The sequence below is a fragment of the Limulus polyphemus genome, unplaced genomic scaffold (genome assembly GCF_000517525.1).
Source record: "Limulus polyphemus unplaced genomic scaffold, Limulus_polyphemus-2.1.2 Scaffold4965, whole genome shotgun sequence".
NCBI lineage: Eukaryota > Metazoa > Arthropoda > Merostomata > Xiphosura > Limulidae > Limulus > Limulus polyphemus.
Window position 1 is genome coordinate 22,510 of NW_013670575.1, and position 21,639 is coordinate 44,148.

The 21,639-nt window shown below is 31.3% G+C and overlaps 2 protein-coding genes across 2 annotated transcripts in view; both read left to right on the forward strand.

Annotated features, from left to right (window-relative positions):
• The window catches only part of LOC106471922, an 11,311-nt gene extending 3,216 nt beyond the window's left edge, over nt 1–8,095 (forward strand). The window contains exons 4-9 of the mRNA XM_022400543.1: nt 270–330; nt 3,405–3,482; nt 3,747–3,878; nt 4,947–5,048; nt 6,127–6,379; nt 7,007–8,095. Of these exons, the coding sequence (XP_022256251.1) occupies nt 270–330; nt 3,405–3,482; nt 3,747–3,878; nt 4,947–5,048; nt 6,127–6,379; nt 7,007–7,094 (714 nt within the window). The 3' untranslated portion in view covers nt 7,095–8,095. The remainder of the gene's footprint in view (nt 1–269; nt 331–3,404; nt 3,483–3,746; nt 3,879–4,946; nt 5,049–6,126; nt 6,380–7,006) is intronic.
• Nucleotides 8,096–17,061: 8,966 nt separating this feature from the next.
• Nucleotides 17,062–20,760, forward strand: LOC106471921 (DNA topoisomerase 2-alpha-like). Its single transcript, XM_013932545.2, has 5 exons — nt 17,062–17,160; nt 17,554–17,694; nt 18,607–18,690; nt 19,779–20,000; nt 20,626–20,760. Exons 1-5 carry the CDS (start codon nt 17,077–17,079, stop codon nt 20,758–20,760), a joined length of 666 nt encoding a protein of 221 aa, XP_013787999.2. The 5' UTR covers nt 17,062–17,076.
• The last annotated feature ends 879 nt before the right edge of the window (nt 20,761–21,639 follow it).

Sequence of the window (21,639 nt, forward strand, 5' to 3'; positions counted from 1 at the left end):
AAATTAATATATATAGCATATTGTTTATTAAATTAATATATATAGCATATTGTTTATTAAGTTAATATATGTGTATAATGTATTGTTTATTAAAATATATATTTGTAGCGTTTATGTAGTCCTCTTTTGAGAGCATTGACTCTAGATAATTTGTATGTGGTAGTCTTTTTTTTTTAATTTTCAATTGTAAGTGACCTTCTATCATGGTCATTGAGTATTGGGTGCATATATTAAACGTTTTATCCCTTTTTCTCTGTTTTCATTTTCAGATTTTTCAATATGACAAGAAAAGCAGTCCAAGTGTTATAGAAAATGAACAAACAAAGTATGGTAGGTTTTTGTTTATTTTTTTGACCTTCGAAGTGTATCTAGTGGATTCATTTTCACAAGTTATTTCATACAAAAAGACCATTTAAATGTATCATAGAATTAGTTAAAGCATTAAAGAGAATATTCAGCAATGTAGATATAAAAACAGTTTTACCGATTTAATATGGATATTTCACTGAACAAGAATTAAGTTTCAAACAATTTTTATCATAAATACTGGAGTTGATGATAATCTTCACTTAGTTTGGCATTGAATGATGATCAATGAAAGTAGCTAAAATCCTTCTTCTTGACAACTTGGTTTGTAGAAGTAATATTGTAAACACTCCTTCACAACTTGGTTTGTAGAGATAATATTGTAAACATGTCTTGTAATAGGTTGAGACAGGAAATTTCTGAAAATTATAAGCTGCTGTCCAGTACGTCTAACAACTTGGGTGAAGTGTACAAAGACTAGTTCTCTATGTTTATCATGTTGCATGTTTCTTCTAAAAGTTTTCCCACGGTTATTTTTGAGTAAGAATATAACAATTGTACAATACAAAACACTTAAAAATATCTGTAAATTATTAGGTTTTATAAAGTCTTTAAAAACAGAATTGGAAAACTAAAGAATGGGTCACCCACCATAAAGGCTGTTTTTGGTCCTCCTTATAACTAGAGAATGGGTCACCCACCATAAAGGCTGTTTTTGGTCCTCCTATAACTAGAGAATGGTCACCCACCATAAAGGCTGTTTTTGGTCCTCCTATAACTAGAGAATAGGTCACCCACCATAAAGGCTGTTTTTGGTCCTCCTATAACTAGAGAATGAGTCACCCACCATAAGGCTGTTTTTGATCCTCTATAACTAGAGAATGAGTCACCCACCATAAAGGCTGTTTTTGATCCTCCTATAACTAAAGAATGGGTCACCCACCATAAAGGCTGTTTTTGGTCTTCGTATAACTAAAGAATGGGTCACTCACTATAAAGGCTGTTTTTGATCCTCCTATAACTAGAGAATGGGTCACCCACCATAAGGGCTGCTTTTTGTCGTCCTATAACTAAAGAATGGGTCACCCACTATAAAGGCTGTTTTTGATCCTCCTATAACTAGAGAATGAGTCACCCACTATAAAGGCTGTTTTTGGTCCTCCTATGGATTTCAATCAATGGAACACATGATGGCCAGTCATTTACCAATTACAAAAACACCTTCATTTACATTATTAGATTGTTATTAAGGGAGAAAATGAGGACAAAAACCATACATGAAAATGCAGTGTTCTTCCTGTGACTGCATAAAGCATAATTGTTGCAAGTATAAAGCACAGATCTGATATGAAAGAGTATGTAGAGATGTGAAATGTTCAAATACACAATGTCGATATTATGCTGTCACTAGAACACTAGCTGTCAATGTTGTTAGAACCACTACTTCATCTTGAAATTGTCCATAAATACATTGAGTCTTGATAGACTGATGGCACATTTTCCATGGTTAGGCGTGCCTGGTGGTCAGTCTTGAAACACAGAGTGGGAATGTAAAATATTACCATATTATGAATGTCAGGGTATATATGATGTCACAGATGTCAATGATACAGTTGCCAAGTTCTTCAGCATTCATGATGACATTTTTATTGTCTTTACACTGTGTGGAAATATTATAGTGGTATGTGCATGTGCCCAAGGTTGAAGTCCAATCTCTCTCTGTGTGTAGATGACTAGATTTTTGGCAGTAATCAATACAATAATCATGATACACACTAATATTGACAATTGCAATGCACAAATCTTCATATTGCCTTTCTGGGAGGTTGAGTGGTACTGAGAATACTAAACGTAACACTTAATGTTTCTTTTCTCAGTACTTTATTGATCACTGGATTTTAGGGCCAAAAACCACCTTTATGGAGACCCATCCTTTCACTAACTAAACTTAAAAACAGCACAGAATTTACAGGTTCTGTGCCTCTAGGTCTAAGTTTGAGAAATTTATTATTGAACTTAGCATTGCACAGTTAAGCTTGAATAGAAGCATTTAGAAAATTGACAAGTAATGCAATAATAGAAATAGTTAATCAAGCAATCTAAGCTGTTTTAAATTCATGTTTCTTGTATAGAATTTTTACATTTAAATGTGAATTGCAAGTTGCTGTTTTTTTTGTATTTTATATTAATAAATTATCATATTGCAATCTACAAACCCATATTTTGCACTTGGACAAATATGTCAGAGTTGAAGTGCACACACATGTAAAGAGGTGATAACCTATTCATATATTTAATCATTTGAGATTTAGAAGGAATCAGAATAAGCCAAGCAGCTCTTGCTACCACTGTCTTGAAACAAGACTGAGCCTACCCTTTGAAGTCTTGGAGAAAATGTGATGCATACATATATGTATATATATATATATATACCCTTTGAAGTCTGGCAGAAAATGTTGTATACACTTTGAAGCCTTGCAGAAAATGTGTTTTGCCCTTCGAATCCTTTTAGAAAATGTGATACACCCACAAAATTTTCCAGGAAATTTGTTACACCCCTTGAAGCCTTGCAGAAAATGTGTTATACTTCTAGAAGTTTTCTAAGTGTTTTACTCACTCATTGTTGAATTTTTTTTTAACTTATGCTGAGTCTAAATACAGGTTTACAGATGTTACTTTTTTTCATTATGTGCACTTTTTACGTATTCTTGTTAATTAAACCCTTTAGACACAAAATATTACTTCATTGTTAAGTAACTTCCAGTAATAGAGCAATTAAACTTACTTCATGATGACAATATCAACATATCTATCAAAAAGTGTTGTATTTAGTATAAAATGTTGCACATGGTTATGCCAGTTCAGACAATGTTCATGTTAACAGTTTGTAATGTGGAATTAAGGCATTATTGAAGGGCATATAAAGGTATTTCCAAATGGTGCAATAAAAAATCATCAGGTTTACCTTTAACTTTTGAAAATTGATGTAAACATTTTGCATTTTACTGCCTCTTTTCTCTGATTATCTAATTGTCTGTTATAAATATTTTATATTGGATAGTTTTTAAAACTTTAACTGGTATACTTACGCATTTCAGTTAAACAACATGAGAGGCAGTTCCAACAGTTAACTAAAGATATTCAAAGAAGACAAGAGAAAAAGAAACCACTAAACTGTAAGTTTATGCCATTATAACATAAGTGTATACTACTACAGTCTATATTTATACCATTGTAGTGTAAGAGTATATTTTTATTCCAAAAAAAAGGTAAATTTTTGAAGCTTTAAAATTTAATTTGTTTCCAAATCACCTGTTAAAAGTTTGTTTTATATACTTCACTTGTGTGCAAAAATATTTATTATTCACATTTGTTTTGAAGAAAGGATCTTCTTAATTGTATAGTACTCATTATTCTTTTGTTTTATGGTTTTTCTCTAGGTCTGCAGGAAGACGACAACCTTCAGGAGGAAATAACCAGTATAGGTAACGACAGTGACTCAACATTGAGTGATTGTGCTAACCCTGATACCCACATGCATCTTGCCAGTCCTGTACACTTTTCTGATTCAGGTAAGATAATCTATTCAATACTGAAAAGTTTTAGATTCTTTTCTAAGAATTAGTGTCTCCCAGTGGTCTATGAACTTACAATGCTAAAATCTGGGGTTTCATTCCCCACAGTGGCCATAGCAGATAGCCTAGTATGTTTTTGCCCTAAAACAAACAAACAGACCTTGTGTTTGAATGATAACTTGAGACTCTCACATGGAATAGGGATGTTTCCACATCCTGGTGCTCTTTTATGTTTGGTCAGCTGTTTTATGATATGAAGTTTGATATTTTTGAGAAGAATCAGATTGAACTTTGAGGAGAAAATTTTTTTTTTGAGAGAATCAATACTTGCCAGTGAAGTTTTGTCCATGTCTGAATCTTTTATCTATCCCTTTTACTGATCAACTGCATACTTCAACTTAATTATTTATTTTTATTTTCCTGCTACTTTGATAATCTCTTGTATTCACTTGTTTAAGTTCCTTTTTTTCTTTTTACTTGCTTACTAGAGTAAATAAAATACTCTATTTTATTTTTGTTTCCTTTTCAACCTATGTCTTATCTTTTTTATTTATTCCACCTATCACAAACTGCTGCACATTAGGCCCACAAACCTCTCAGTTTTGCAGAGATCAGTCAGTAGTTGCATTCAAGTATAAGTTTATATCAACACAGATCACCTCAGTCAAATAAATTTAGTTTGAGTTGTTTAAAAATATGCCTTATTAGCAATAGCTAGTGGGTTATCCTTTTAGCTCAGTTGGTAGAGTACTTACTTGATGTGCAGATGCCCCAGGTTTGAATCCAAGCTGAGGAAATACAACAAACTTAAACTGTAATGGCCTGACGTGACTTCATTACAAAAGCGTAATGTTACTGTGGTACTGTAAACATGTGATATTTTTAATCTGTTGTTCATATTCTGTTACACTTCTGTATAACATTATCCAATCTTGCAAGTACACAGTGTGGAAGTCCCCCTGAAATTGTCTAACTGGCAAAGCAACTATAACTACCTCTAATGTGAAAAGTTGATGTAAAATGTGTTAACTTTCTAACCACAGAGATTTTTTTATCCATATATAGATGGTCAACATGACATTGTTGATATTGTAGAAGACAGCACTTCTGACTGTAGTGGTCAGAATAGAAGCTTCAGTCTGCTTGACAACATTCCATCAAACTTTGGTGAGAACAACTAAACATTTTACTGCTTGTTTATTTCATTTGTTTGTAGTGACTGGCCACATTATTAGGATTCTCATGCATATATTTGTAGTTCACTAAACAGGCTGATTGTGAAATGTGTCCGTCAATTGTTTGAGTCATATAGTATAGAGATGGAGACGTATCACATTTAGTCTTCAAGACAATAGTAAAAGCATTGTTCTCTCTGAACTTTAAAAGGTGTCAGAGTGAATGTCCATATAGCAGAAGTGTTTTTGTCAGAGATCACTTTTTTTCTACCTATAAAAAGTGGCAATCAGTAGAGACTACGTCTGCCACAACTAGTACTGTTATCACCATCCACTGGTCACAGATTGGACAAGTACAATCTGTCATAAAAGTGAAACTACAGTGGTGTTTAAAAGCTCAAACTGAGGACATTAAATGAATAAAAGCAAGTTCTGAGTTCTTTGTTTTCTGCACAAAATAAATACTGGAAATAGTGTAGTGTAAACATTTGTTACAATGCAAGGTATGTTTGCAAAAATTATGAGTTAGAAAGAAAAAGTATTATAAAAGAATTTTGTTGTGTCAACCATATTCCATTCATATAGAACTATTCTGTAAATTCATGTGTCACCTGTAATCTTTTCATATAGAACTATTTTGCAAGTTCATGTGTCATCTCTGATCTTTTCATATAAAAATATTCTGTAAATTCACGTGTCACCTATAAACTTTTCCTATAGGACTGTTCCACAGATTCATGTGTCACCTGTAATCTTTTCATATAGAACTATTTTGCAGGTTCATGTGTCACCTATGATCTTTTCATGTAGAACTATTCTGGAGATTATTGTGTCACCTATAATATTTTCATATAGGAGTGTTTCACATATTCATATGTCACCTGTATTCTTTGTATGTAGAACTATTCTACAGGTTGTTACCTATAGTCTTTTGTATAGATCTTTTCTGCAGATTTGTGTGCCACCTGTAATCTGTTTCACATAGCACTGTTGTACAGATTCATGTGTTATCTATAATAATTTCAAATAGATCTATTTTGCAGATTCATGTGTCACTTGTAATCTTCTAGAATACTGGAATGTTAGTGACTTTCAAGGAACAGACAGAAAGACAGGTGTGAAAATAGAAGAGGACAATCCAGGAGAAGATGGTATCAATGAAACAATAGATGATTATGAGGTGAAGGATGAAAAGATTTATAATATAAAAAAAGAATGTGATAGAGAAGAGAAAATCAAGGAAATTTCAAGTGAATATGAAACCACCAGCAATCATTCAACACCAGTTAAACATGTACCTCTTCCTGTAAGAGGTAAATTAAGGTAACAAGCAAGTCTACCTTGTGTGTTCTACTTAATACTGTCCAAGTGGGAAATATAATTTGATTTTCAAATGTGGTCTCATTAATATATGTAATTGTGAATCTAAATTTATTGAAAACAAAAAAAAGTAGGAAGTTTTTGTTCAAACGAAGAGAGAATTGTTTTTATAATGGCATATGACGTTCCACAATTTACTGTTAAGTACTTTGGTTGTCCATTTCTGCTTGTTTTATGTTAAGGTAAAATGTTAAAGTGAACTGTTTACCATATATTGTGATGTTTCTTAAAAGAAAATACATCGTGGAAGATGTGTTGAATTTAGGTGTTGACTCTTCAAAATTATGGGAGATGTATTAAGGTGTTGACTATATAAAATCATGGGAGATGTATTGAGTTAAGATGTTGAATATACAAAATCGGAGGTAGTATGTTATTATGAATTCATAGATTTAAGACGTGTAGAAAATTAAATTTGTGTAACTTTTTCAGTTTTATTATTTTCTAAATTAGTAGAGATACTATATAATAACTATACTGTTTTGTTCATTAAATGAAGGAAATAATTGCCTTAGTTTAAGAAACGCACTGACATCTGTCTTTTGAATGTACTTTCATTCCAACCTGAAGCACAGTCAAGCGAAGTCTACGGCTGATGAAACGACAAAGAGAGTATGGTGAGCCTTCTAAGGGGATACTACGTAAACGAAGCAGATGAAATAAGGTGATATAAGGAAGGAGGTAGGACTTGCTGTTAGCCACAATATGACATGGTAAAGGTTTAATTAAAATATGTTTTGATAAGAAACAGGAAATATTGAGAAAAACATTTCCATGATATTTTGTACATTAAGAAGCCTATAATAGTGTCTGAAATCATTACATACAAGTATCTGACTTTATATGTATCCAAAGTAATTCATCCTTAAGTTCAAAATCCGTGCATCCATAGTTTGGATCATGAGACACAGGGATCATGATTAATTACTACAGTGTGATCGAATCCCAAAATGAAAGAATTAGTGTTGCTCTTGAGTTTGCAAACTGCAGTTTGTGAAGAGGAAATGAAAACAGTTCCAAGGAATATCAAGATGTATGTTTTTCATCATGTGTTAACTGAACTTAAGATAGTTCTATAATTGATGAAAGAAACAAGTTGATGACTAAATGTTGTCATATTATGTAAGTAGAAATGTAGGGTTTTAAAAGATTTACTTAATTAAAGTGAGCTACCTTAAGATATATATGATAAGTATAAATTAAATAATATTTTTCATATCTGAATATGCTTTACAACAAGCAAAAAGTTAATAACTGTTTTTCACATCCTAAAGGATTAGAACTTGAATGTGAAGTAGCTTTCTAGATATTTCTCAAATCATTAAAAGTAGCTTTTAATTTGTTAATATACATTTTAATCTAAAATTCTTGATTTTGTTCTCTTTGATGTTTTCAGTAATCACGAGTAAACATTTTAATACAAGAAAATTAGAAACTGATTCCTTTATTTTCAAATCCATGGTTGTAATATGCGAAATATTTATGAAACGTAGAATTGTCTTTGTTAATTCTGTAAAACTGGGAACCTTGCAAAAAATAAAAGTTTATGAAAGTAACAGTCAAATAATTGATGTAGTCTAATTGTGAAAAATCAAAAACAGTTTTAAAAGCTATGAGAGAGAGAGAGAGTTTGCAGAATGTTCAAATTAACTAAGTGCCATTTATGATTGTTCTTAGAAACAGAAACCTGGACACTCTCTCTCTTACACATATTTTAATGCATTGATATTTAAGATTATAAGAAAGCTTTGTTCTTAATTATATGTGAAGAAAGTATGCTAAAATGTTGGAACAGTACTATTCCATAACAACTTTAGAATAATTGTTATTTATCGTGAGATTTGTAAGGCTTTATGTTAGTTTTTAGTTACTGGTAAGAATGAAAATATTTGAAATACTCAATTTAATTTTAAAAGTAATAAAAAATATTGTATACATAAATCATCAAATAGTAAAAATATTTTCCTGAAATTTACAATAAAGACATATTCTTAATTTCAAAGAAAACATAATTAAGGTTTTTAAAGATGAACCATAAATTAAATACTTGGAGTGACAAGTATCATTAATCTTAATTTAGACAAAATTCTTGTTTGAATAATTGGATGACCTTTGACTTCAGATGAAATAAACCTTTATATTTCCCAATATTTAAGTTGTACACTTTCATCAAGGAGCTGCTGTACAGAAACATTTACTGTGAGTTTTTAGGAAAATAAAAGTATATTTCATCTGAAATCAAAGTTCATCCAACTAAACTACAAACTGGAGAAAGATTCTTGTTCATTTAGATCTATATAAATGTTTTAAGATATTTATCATCAATCATAGACTTATGTTTAGGTATGAATAATTGTTGTACTTTAAGCCCCCTAGTGGCACAGCGGTATGTCTGTGGACTTACAACGCTAGAATCCGGGTTTCAATACCCGTGGTAGGCAGAGCACAGATAGCCCATTGTGTAGCTTTGTGCTTAATTACAAACAAGCAAAACAAATTGTAATTTATCTACTGCTGGCCCAGCATGGCCAGTTGGTTAGGACTCTTGACTCTTAATCTGTGGGTCATGGGTTCAAATCCCTGTCCCACCAAACATACTCGCCCTTTCAGCTGTGGAGGTATTCTAATGTGACGGTCAATCCCACTATTCGCTTGTAAAAGAGTAGCCCAAGAGTTGGCAGTGGGTGGTGATGACTAGCTGCCTTCCCTCTAGTCTTTCACTGCTAAATTAAGGATGGCTAGTGCAGATAGCCCTTGTGTAGCTTTGTGCAAAATTCAAATAAACCAAACCTAACTACTGCTTTTGTAGTAGTTTGAGTTTTAGAAAGTCACTTACTAGGGGTTAACACTTCATCTAAGCTGGTAGAGCACTCATTTGGTGTGAGATAGGTCTGGGGTTCAAATTTGGGGTAAGTAAGTATAATTACTGTGGTAAAATAGAATTCCATGCTAAGTTTTTGCCTATAAAGTAATATCTTGTCTATCAAGACAACAGTTCTCAAGAACCAGTTTTCCATAAACTTGTTAAGTTGTTCTTAAATGTGTCATTTTTTTTATCATCAAAATAGTAGTCTTTTTGTGATACTTTACAATATATATCATTTGAAATACTTGTATATATCATTTGAGTTACTTGTAAAGCTAGTAGTGCAGTGATTTATTGATAATAAGGTTACTTGTAAAGTTGCAACTTTCAAAATCTGGTACAAGTTTTTCCTGGAAAGTCTTGGAAGTTTAAAAAGTCGTGATTTGGGTCATCAAATAATTGGATGATAATATTTTGAAAAATAGAATTAAGTCCTCTGGAAACATGGTTGACTCTCACTGACTTTTTCTTTAATTGTGTGATTGTTGTAAAAATGAGTACCAATTTCACTGAACCTAGACACTTTGTTGTTACTTTATTTTATTAGTTTAATGGTGTGATTGTTGTAAAAATGAGGACTAATTTCACTGAACCTAGACACTTTGTTTTTACTTTATTTTATTAGTTTAATGGTGTGATTGTTGTAAAAACGAAGACTAATTTTACTGAACCTAGACACTCATCTATTTTGTTGTTACTTTATTTTATTAGTTTAATGGTGTGATTGTTGTAAAAACGAAGACTAATTTTACTGAACCTAGACACTCATCTATTTTGTTGTTACTTTATTTTATTAGTTTAATGGTGTGATTGTTGTAAAAACGAAGACTAATTTTACTGAACCCAGACACTCATCTATTTTGTTGTTACTTTATTTTATTTGTTTAAGTAACTACCTTACATTGTTAAAGTTACTAATAATTATGCTGATTTTAAAGTTTATCTAATTACCCAGAGATGGAAGACATGTACACTTATGCCTATTTCATTAAGACTTTAATACCTCTACAGATGTTTCACAGTTGTCTTTTGTAAAATAATCTATTCATTACCGAAGAACATGTATCTTTACTTTAAAATTTGTCACTCTAGGAAGGCCTTGCTGAGTTCTTGCCCTTGTGGATTCTTTCTTCTTTTACTAAATGTAGATCATGATTGGTGCTTAATTTTCAAACTTCTTTAGTATATTACATATCCAAAACTGTCATCAGTTCATACCATTGTCTACAAAGAACAGTATTATGGATTGTCATAAAAATGTGTTAAAACGTTGTTCAGTTCATCTCTGTATGACAGTTGAGAGAGAGAGAAGTTCAACTATTCAAATTCCATCTAGGATGTACAAGAATGGAAGGAAGTATTTAATGAATTTAAATAACATAGATAATTGTACCTATTTTCAGGATGTCTGGTGTTGAATAGGTGAATTAACAGGCTATATTTAGGGTGTCATGTGTTGAACAGATAAACTGATTAGCTATCTTCAGGATGTCACATCAAACAAATGTATTAACAGGCTATCTTTAAGATATAGGTATTAATGATAATAAAAACCAGATTTGGTTTTAGTCAGCACTATATCTACAACATACAGGTATTAATGACTGTGAAACCAGGATTTGGTTTCATATAGTGCTATAACTGTAGGGAAAAGGTATTAATGACATTAAAAACCAGTATTTGGTTTCAGTTAGCACTATAACTATAGGGAAAAGGTATTAATGACATTAAAAACCAGGATTTGGTTTCAGTTAGCACTATAACTATAGGGAAAATGTATTAATGACATTAAAAACCAGGATTTGGTTTCAGTTAGCAGTATATCTACAAAGTAAAGATATCAGGATTATAGTTTAGTGAACAGTATGCCAGAAAACTGGTTATAGTTTTGTTTACTTAGACCTTATTTCAACAACATGAATCATTTGACTGGTTTTGAAAACAAAATTATGTTTAAAATTGTTCTTACTCTAGCTATGGAGACTTAAAATATTTTTATTTAAAAACTGGAATGGTTATGGTTGAAAAGTCACTGAAACATAAATAACAAAGTGTAATGGATTTATTCCATACCTAATATGGATCTACTGACAGAAATGCACCCAAGATCATTTGAGTAAATATCTACTTCTAGTGAGCAAACTAAAGTTTTCTGCAGATAAAATTATATTTTTGATTCTCAATATTGCCTCAACTTTATGGATGTACTGATAACCGAAACAAAATCCTGGTTTTACTGTCAATATTATCTCAACTTTATAGACTAACTGATAACTGAAACAAAATCCCGGTTTTACCTTAAATAGTATATCAACCTTGTAAATGTATAGCTAACTGAAAGAAAATTCTGGTTTTCCTATCAATAGTATATTAACCTTGTAGATGTATAGCTAACTCAAAGAAAATCCTGTTTTTACTTTAATTAGTATATCAACCTTGTGGACAAATAGCTAACTGAAAGTAAATCCTGATATAACTGTCAATGTATATCAAACTTGTAAATATTTAGCTAATTGAAACAAAATTCTGGTTTTACTGTAAATAGTATATCAACCTTGTGGACATATAGCTAACTGAAAGAAAATCCTGGTTTTACTGTAAATAGTATATCAACCTTGTAGATGTATAGCTAAATGAAAGAAAATCCTTGTTTTACTGTCAATAGTATATCAACCTTTAGGCATATAGATAACTGAAACAAAACTCTGGTTTTACTGTCAATAGTATTTCAATGTTGTAGACATATAGCGAAGTGAAACAAAATCCAGGTTTTACTGTAAATAGTATATCAACCTTGTAGACATTTCGCTTACTGAAACAAAATGCCGATTATTTTGAATAGTATATCAACCTTGTAAATTCATAGGTAACTGACATAAAATTCTGGTTTTACCATAAACAGTATATCAACTTTATAGACATATAGTTAATTGAAACAAAATCCCGGTTTTGCTGTAAATAGTATATCAACCTAGTAGACGTATAGCTAACTGAAAGAAAATCCTGGTTTTTCTGGAAATAGTATATCAACCTTATAGACATAGAGCTAACTAAAACAAAATTCTGGGTTTACTCTCAATAGTATATCAACCATGTAGACATATAGCTAATTGAAGCAAAATTCTGGTTTTACTGTAAATAGTGTATGAATCTTCTAGACATATAACTAATTGAAACAAAACTGGTTTTACTGTAAGTAGTATATCAACCTTGTAAATGTATAGCAAACTGAAATACAATTCTGCTTTTACTGTGAATATTATTTCAACCTTGTAAACGCATAGCTTCCTCAAACAAAATTCAGGTTTTACTGTAAATAGTATATCAACCATGTAGACGTATAGCTAGCTCAAACAAAATCTTGGTCTTACTCTAAATAGTATATCAATCTTGTAAACGTATAGCTAACTGTAAGAAAATCCTGGTTTTATTGTAAATAGTATATTAACCTTGTAGACATGTAGTTAACTGAAACAAAATTCCTGTTTTACTGTAAATAGTATATTAACCTTGTAGACATGTAGTTAACTGAAACAAAATCCCAGTTTTACTGTAAATAGTATATCAACCTTGTAGATATGTAGTTAACTGAATCGAAATCCTGGTTTTATTGTAAATAGTATATCAACCTTGTAGACATATAGCTAACTTTAACAAAATTGTGGTTTCTCTGTAAATAGTATATCAACCTTGAAAACATATAGCTAACTGATACACAATTTTGGTTCTACTGTCGATAGTGTTTCAACCTTGTAGACATACAGGTAACTGAAACAAAATCTCAGTTTTACTTGAAATAGTATATCAATTTTGTAAACATATAACTAACTGAAATAAAATCTTGGTTTTACTGTAAATAGTATATCAACTGTGAAGAGGTATAGCAAGCTCAAACAAAATCTTGGTTTTGCTGTAAATAGTATATCAATCTTGTAAACGTATAGCTAATTGAAACACAATTCTGGTTTTATCGTGAATAGTGTATCAAATTTGTAGACATATTGCTAAGTGAAACAGTATCTTCGTTTTACTGTAAATAATATATCAACCTTGTAGATTTAGCTAACTGAAACAAAATCCCGGTTTTTCTTGAAATAGTATATCAACTGTGTAGACGTATAGCTAGCTCAAACAAAATCTTGGTTTTACTGTCAATAGTATTTCAACGTTGTAGACATATAGCTAACTGAAACAAAATCCCTGTTTTACTTGAAATAGTATATCAACCTTGTAAATATATAGCTAATTGAAACAAAATCCTGTTTTACTATCAATAATATATCAACCTTGTAGATGTATAGCTATCTGAAAGTAAGTCCTGGCTTTAATTTCAATAGTGTATCAACCTTGTAGACATATAGCTAACTGAAACAAAATCCTGGATTTCTGTCAATAGTATATTAGCGTTGTAGACATGTAGCTATCTGTAACAAAATCCCTGTTTTACTGTAAATAGTATATCAACCTTGTAGACTATAGCTAAGTCAAAGAAAATCGTGGTTTTAATGTAAATTGTATATCAACCTTGTAGATGTATAGCTAACTGAAAGTAAATCCTGGCTTTACTGTAAATAGTATATCAACCTTGTCGACATATTGCTAACTGAAAGTGAATCCTGGCTTTACTGTCAATAGTATATCAAAGTTATATACATATAGCTAACTGAAGCAAAATTCTGGTTTTACTGTCAATAGTATATCAATCTTGCAGAGATGTGGTTAACTGAAAAAAATCCTGGTGTTTCTGTCAATAGTGTATTAGCCTTGTTGACATATAGGTAACTGTAAGAAAATCCCGGTTTTACTGTAAATAGTATATCAACCTTGTAGACGTATAGCTAGCTCAAACAAAATCTTGGTTTTACTGTAAATAGTATATCAACCTTGTAGACATTTAGCTAATTAAAACAAAATTCTGCTTTTACTGTAAATAGTATATCAACCTTATAGACATATAGCTAATTGAAACAAATCCCGGTTTTGCTTGAAGTAGTATATCAACCTTGTACACATATTGCTGACTGAAACAAAATCCTGGTTTTACTGTCAGTATTATCTCAACTTTGTAGATATACTGTTAACTGAACCAAAATCCTGGTTTACTGTCAATATTTCCACAAGTTTGAATTTATATTACGCGAAGAACTGGGTTTTGGTAAATATAAATATTATATATAGTATATCAACCAAGTTCTTCATTTAAGAAAAACATAATTCTTGCTCTAATTAAACCGTGATTTTTCACTAGTTTGAGTAAAATATTCGTTGATCGATAAGTTAGAAATCTGCCCTTCTGGTGGAATATCCTATAATGTTTTAATATTAAAAACAAACAAACAAAAAAAAATCGCTATCTGATTCCGGGAAAACGCTGTTCCATGAAAGTCACGTGATTCTGCACATTACCGGAAATAGCGCGAATATTTATCACACACACACACGCACAGTCTTCGCCGTTAATTGAAATTCCATTTGTCCCTTTTGGTTTCGATTTTTTTGTACAGATAATATGAGAGTATATGGTTTCCGACTTTGAGTAAGAGAGTAAAGTACAGAACGATTACAAAAAATATGCCAACTATAGTAACTTGGCGGTAAGCTTATAACGCTAAAAACAGGGTTTCGATATCCTTGGTTGGAACAGCATAGATTGTGTAGCATTGTGCATAACAGTAAACAAAGAAAACGAGTGTTCTGTGTACACAGTTATATTTCTATTTAGATTGTTAATGTGGGTTGATTTGGTTGACGAAAACCATTCGTTTCAAAGAATACAATTACCTCCTACCTTGAATTTATAACTTGAGACCTGAGAGAATTGACATAGAGTGTGTCTTTATAATGATCACAGCATATAACTTGAATAAACACGATGAGTACGGTTAAGTTGGTCGTTTCTTTACAAAAAAAAATTGTTGGCTAGAAAATAAAACAGTACTATCTCGGTTTGGTTTGTTTTAAATTTTCCACAAAGCCACATAAGGGCTTACTGCGCTAGCCGTCCCTAATTTAGCAGTGAAAGGCAGCTAGTCATCACCAACTTCTTAAATCAACGCATGGTGGGATTGACCGTCATATTATAACACCTCCACGGTTGAAAGGGCGAGCATGTTTGGTGGGACGGGGATTCGAACCCGCGACCTTCAGATTGCGAGTCAAGTGCCCTAACCACCTATCTCGGGTAGCGTGTTCTGTAAATACGAAACCATTTTTCTGGTGTGATCATCCCTTTTATTTTTTGTTTCAGTTAAAAAACGTAAGAACTGAATTTTTTTTTATTCCTGTAAACTCCCAGTGGAGCATAGGGCCGCAACAACACCTCACCAACGGAAGGTGTTGTTGCAGTTACTTGTAGCAGGTTGGTTTTTACGGGGTGGAGTTGCTAGCCCCACGCCCAACCCTCCCCCTTTCTCATCCTGGACTTGGGACCAGGCAAAGGCGGAGGTTGGCATGTTTGGTGTGACGGGGATTCGAACCCGCGACCCTCAGATTATAATAATGAAAGTCTTCCGGATATTTCTAAAAAATCCTGAAAACCTCCGCTTTTCTTCCGGAGGAACACATTTTTTTGAAATTATTTATCGGATTTTGGTGTTCCATGCCATAGATAAGCGTTAATGTAATCGCGCGGTTTGTTTACATTCGGCGAATGAGTTTGATTTTACAATAGATATATGTCTGATTTATTTTCAGCAATGTTTTAATAATGAATCTATTCAATTTCATAATAGTGTGAACTGTTTAGTCTCAGTTGAATCATACTCATTTTATGTGTTTTTGATGCAGTACTCTAACTTACACTTAAAAGCATTACTTAAAACTTATATATTGGATGTCATAATTTTCACTCCATTAACTAGGGGAATGAGATTTGATATTTCTCACATGTATTTGATAATCATTGATGTAAGAAAAATGGGGTAACTTGTTTAAGTGAATTTTAGTACTAAAATGCAGGATTTTGGGTGCCGGACCCCCTTACTTGGCTTCGATTATTTTCAGGATTTTTAGGAAAGGGACACTTTCATCTCTGGTTACACATGATAACACCACTTGTAACATTATCAGCAAGACTGTTTGGTATCACACAGAGTCAATGCTATCAATTTAGGTATTAGCCTCCTATTGTCTTTTGTCAAACCCACATTCTCTGATTTGTATGGGAAGAAGAATTAGATTGTTAAGGTTTCTAAATAGAAATGCTCAACACTTTTAACTTTGATGGAGCATATCTATTTCAGTGAAACATACTAATTGTATGATGCAATTAGATATCATGCAATTTTTGAGAACCCTTTTAAGAAAGAACACTGAAAGATATTTTTCTGTTTCCACAAAAGTCTACTCATGAACAGTTTCATATGATTTGATTTGGTAATCTCTAGTATTATCCTGAAACTACATTTCATCAAATTTTCTTGAAATAACTTGGATAGTTTCTAATTATCTTGCTAGAATCTCCTGGAAAACAGTTTCTCTGGATGTGTGGAACTGTTCATACAAGAACAAAGATTTGTCATTGTTTAAATTTTTCATTTCAATATGAGTGTGTGAAAAATGGGCTATGTGGTATGCTTTTTTTTTTATGGCCTGTTGTCGTACTATAATTAGTCAGTTTTACAAAAACAAACTGGATGTGATTCAAAATGTTTTATTTGTGATTGAATATATGAAAAAAATGTGAATACTTTTTATTTACTAGTAGTTAGCATACTGTTGCCAGTGTATTTACTGTTGTAATTTATAAATTTCAGAGAACAAGAAGAAGGTAGATATGATTCAAACACTGATTGACCGTGGCTATGATTCTGACCCAGTAAAGGCCTGGAAGAAGGAGGTCAGCAAACAACAAGTGGAGGTATAGACTATCTATAATCTTTATAAACAGTAAATCACCTTTAATAATTATGAAAGATAGAATTGTTATGAACTTGCATGATTCTTCTTTGAACTTTAGTATAGTAAGTTAATAAAGTGTTAGAGGTCAAATGTGCTATGAAAATTATTTATGTATGGCATTTTTATGTACCACACATAAACTGTTAAATATATATATTTAAAACATATCTATATATTGTCTTTACTTTTCGCTATTTAACAATATATATTAAATATGTAAATTCTTAAATCTTACTTATAATTTGCTCGAGTTTGTAATTATTTTTATTATGCCTTTGAGATTGAAATTGTATGCCTGAAATTTAAGCTTGTGCATTTGTCAGTTAATAAATGTTTTGTTCAAACCTAACAGAATGAAAACTCGGCTGACAGTAGCGAAGAGGAGACAGAGAAGAATTCAACAGGACCAGATTATGATTATTTGCTTGGAATGAATTTGTGGAGCTTAACAAAGGAAAAAAAAGATGAACTGTTGAAAAAACGTGATGACAAGGTCAGCTTATTTTTCATATTTATCATGGTTTAAACGTTAACAGTTGAAAAACTTGTAATGTGTAATTTAAAAAAGCTGTTTTAATTTGACAAAACTGACAGTTTACTTGTTTTTTGTAAACCGTTAACTTACTGTTCTATACTTTTGTTAGCCTCATTGTGGCATTTACTAATCAGTGTTCTTATACTCTGAAATGGGCATTTAGGTTTTAAGTTGTTTAGCGTGATAAGATTTAATACACGTGTACATTGCAATCTAGAAGACTATACTGTGGCTGGATATTTTGATGTACTTGAAGTTTAAAGAACTGTATTTGTCGGTGAAAGGTAGTTTAACAAAGAATTGAAATTTTACTTTTGCCCATGCACTGATGTGGATTTTTGTTGTTATGATAAAGTAAAAAGTGTTCATATTTTACACCCAGTTCTCTTTCACTCATAGTTTAATATCCGTTGTCAATTGTGTAGCAGTACTGGGCTAATAATATGTTAATATTTTACACCTTGTTTGCTCTATTTCTTACCATTTAATACCCAGTGTAAATGGTTTAACAGTATTAGGCTTGTTATATTACTTTGGTGTTCATCTTTTGTAAGGCTAGTGTGAATATATAAATTGTTTGACATTTGAAAAAGCTAGCCTGAAAGTTTTAATGGTTTTTCAGTATCTGTTTTCATCATTCATATTAGTATACCATGACAGAATTAATAAACTTAACTAAGGTCAACTATCACTAATATATGTAGCTTTATTTAATTAGAACATTAAACTTATTTTCATTGCATGAATCATAATTCAGTTGAAAATTTAATTATGTGTATTTTATATACTGAAAGTGTAAGTCTGTTTTGTAATATTTGAAACTTTATTGTGTTGCATTCTTGTACTATCATTATTATTACTTTCTTACAGAGGATGGAGCTTCAGATCCTTCAGAAAAAGAGTCCAGTTGAGTTGTGGAAGGAAGACTTAGGCAACTTCCTCAATGAACTAGATGTAACTATCTTTCTGATTTTCTTGCTAACTCTTATGAAACTAGAGAAATAATATAGCTTATTATATGAAATCAATATATAGCTCCCAAATTTTGAGGTTTCCACAAAATGAGCTTGCAGCCAGTTTTAGTTTTACTTTATGTTTTTTGGCAAAATTATTGATATTTTTTGCTGTAAGTTTTTGTCTACTGTTTATTTTTTGTGTGGGTGTTAACTTGAATTAATAGTGAAATTTAATACCTTAAATTAAGGTGATGCATTGCCCATTTGACATTTCTATGTGAATTCCTGCAGAAGAATGAAAATGGGAAAAATAAAAAGAACTAATGTAACTTGCAATTTCCTTTTTGTATTAGAGATGCTTGTTTTGCTATAAAACATAGGTGACTGAAAAAGGAATTGGTTAAAGTTCTCACAATCAGTGCTGTCAATTTCAGGTTTCAAACATACCCACCTGATATGCAAAAAGCTTCTGATACATTTTCTAGCCACCAGAAACTGTCACCAAGAAAAAATTTATATAATAAGGATCCATGTATTTCTTGACTGGTTCGATTAAACAAAAAAATTGTATATATGTTGTTCATGAAGACAAGTATTTATTGTTATCTTATTGGTGACAGCTTACTAGAATAAGGCAAACATCTAAACTTGTTGCCCAGTCTGATCAGATTCTGGTTATATATGTAGTTCATGAAGACAAGTATTTATCATTATCTTACTGGAACAAGTCAAACATCTAACCTTGTTGTTCAGTCTGATCAAATTCTGGTTATATATGTAGTTTATGAAGACAAGTATTTATCATTGTCTTACTGAAGGAAATTGAACATCTAAACTTGTTGTCCAGTCTGATCAAATGTAAAGATTAACAGTAACTTAATCTTCACATTATAATCTATTAAAAAATCATAAATTAGGACTTTGTAATTGTGTATAATGATAAAAGTTCTATGTAGTGTGTCAAGTTAAACTTTGAAAGCAAAGGGAAATTTTTCTTTTTTTTATGTCTTTCAGTTTTAAGTTATATTTATTTTTTATATGATGTAATTGTAAAATTAGTTTTAATATATATTATAAAATCTGTAGAAAGTGGAACAGAAAGAGATAGAAGATGAAAATCAGGGTTTAAGTGGTAAACATTCGAAATTTGGCAAAGCAGGAGTAGGAAAAGGAAAAGGTCGAGGAAAGAAGATGAACTTGGAAGAAACCCAACCCTCACCTATTGGTGAACGTGTAATTCCTCACATTGATCCAGAACTAAAGAAGAAAGCTGAAAGGGCAGTTAAGGAGGGCAAAGGGAAAGTGAGAGTAAGTATACAGGAGTAGTTTAGTATTTAATAATGTCATTTTTGAATAATGTTCTAACAAGCTAGTGTGTGATTTTTATTTTAATAACATATTTAATGCAGTTGCATTAATGTGAGGAATTAAGCAGTCATGTGTAATCTATTGCAGTTTAATTTTTTTATATACATTTTTAGCATTTTAAGTTATCAGACACTGGTTTACGAAATAATGCTGTTGTTATTAGGATTTTATTGTTATTCTTATCAAATCTTGGATGTATATGTAGTATCACTTATGGAAAACCATATTGCATTTCAAAGCAAAATAAGTGTCATAGTCTAATAATGTTTTGTATGATAATCCTTGGTATTGAAAGTTTAATTATGAAAATATCACTAATGATTTGTGGGATATTAACTGTAATACTTAAATGATGTGATTAGATGTGTACTTTGTAAGTTGAGTTCTTTCTCTTAGTTTTTTTATGTGAAAATTTCTTTATAACATAAATACAATTCTATAGATGGTAAGAATTCAGACCTAGTCTCTTCATGTAATGAGGATGAAGTGAAATAAACTGTAGGGAATATGTTACTTGCATGAGAGTAAGGGAGCCTAAAATAAGCTTGGAATATTTCTAATCAAGAAACCAAAAGAAGTTGTGAAGAAAGAAGACGATAGTGACGAACCCAAACCTCTGAGTGCTAGATTAAAGAATTCAGCTAAGCAAGACCCAGAGAAACATACAGCAGGTAATTGTCTGGTAGAGGTTTGTAAATAATTAAATAACACTCAAAACATAGTAAGGTATATCATCATTTGATTAAAGTTGTTTTAACAATATAGTCATACAAGCACACGAATACTTGACATTAGATGAGCAAGTGGTTTGTTATAAAGAATGAAGTAATTTATTACTTCTGTCTGCTTGTTCCATGTATGCTATAAAATTGTGGGTTAGTTAAAGTAACTGGTAAGTTTATTTTATTTTTACTAAATCTAACTTGGTTATACTTTAATTGGAATATCTATTTTTTTTTACTATTTCTTGTATGATTATATCATTTATTAAAATCTTATTTTCACAAACATTGTTTTTTCATTGTACCATCCTGCTACCCAGTTTTATAGTTAAACAGATATACATGTTGTAGTAATTTACCTGGGATATTAAGTTACTCTAAAGTTACACACGTAACTTTCATTGGCTACAAGATATTGAGGATATTAAGTTACTCTAAAGTTGCACACGTAGCTTTCATTGGCTACAAGATATTGAGGATATGTTGTTGCTTTTTATATATTGTTGTCAAGTTTTAAAGGAACGTGAAACCTATCAAAGTGCTAATGTTTGAAACCTATCATATTACTAATGTTTGTGTTCTGATTGTTCTATTTGTTTATCATGTATATATTATTGTCAAGTTTTTAAAGGAATGTGAAACCTATCATAGTACTACTTTATCCCTGTTATGGGAATGTAATAGATATTTGTTTGAACTATGGTAACAGTCACTTACCAATATCAATATTTTATTAATATCTAATTGCCGATATGAACCCCCCCCCCTTTTTTTTAAGGAGGGGCTGGTGTTCTCCATTGCTCTAAGTCATTGCAATAACATTTTTAACCCTTTTGAGACAGGTGAAAGACCATGTC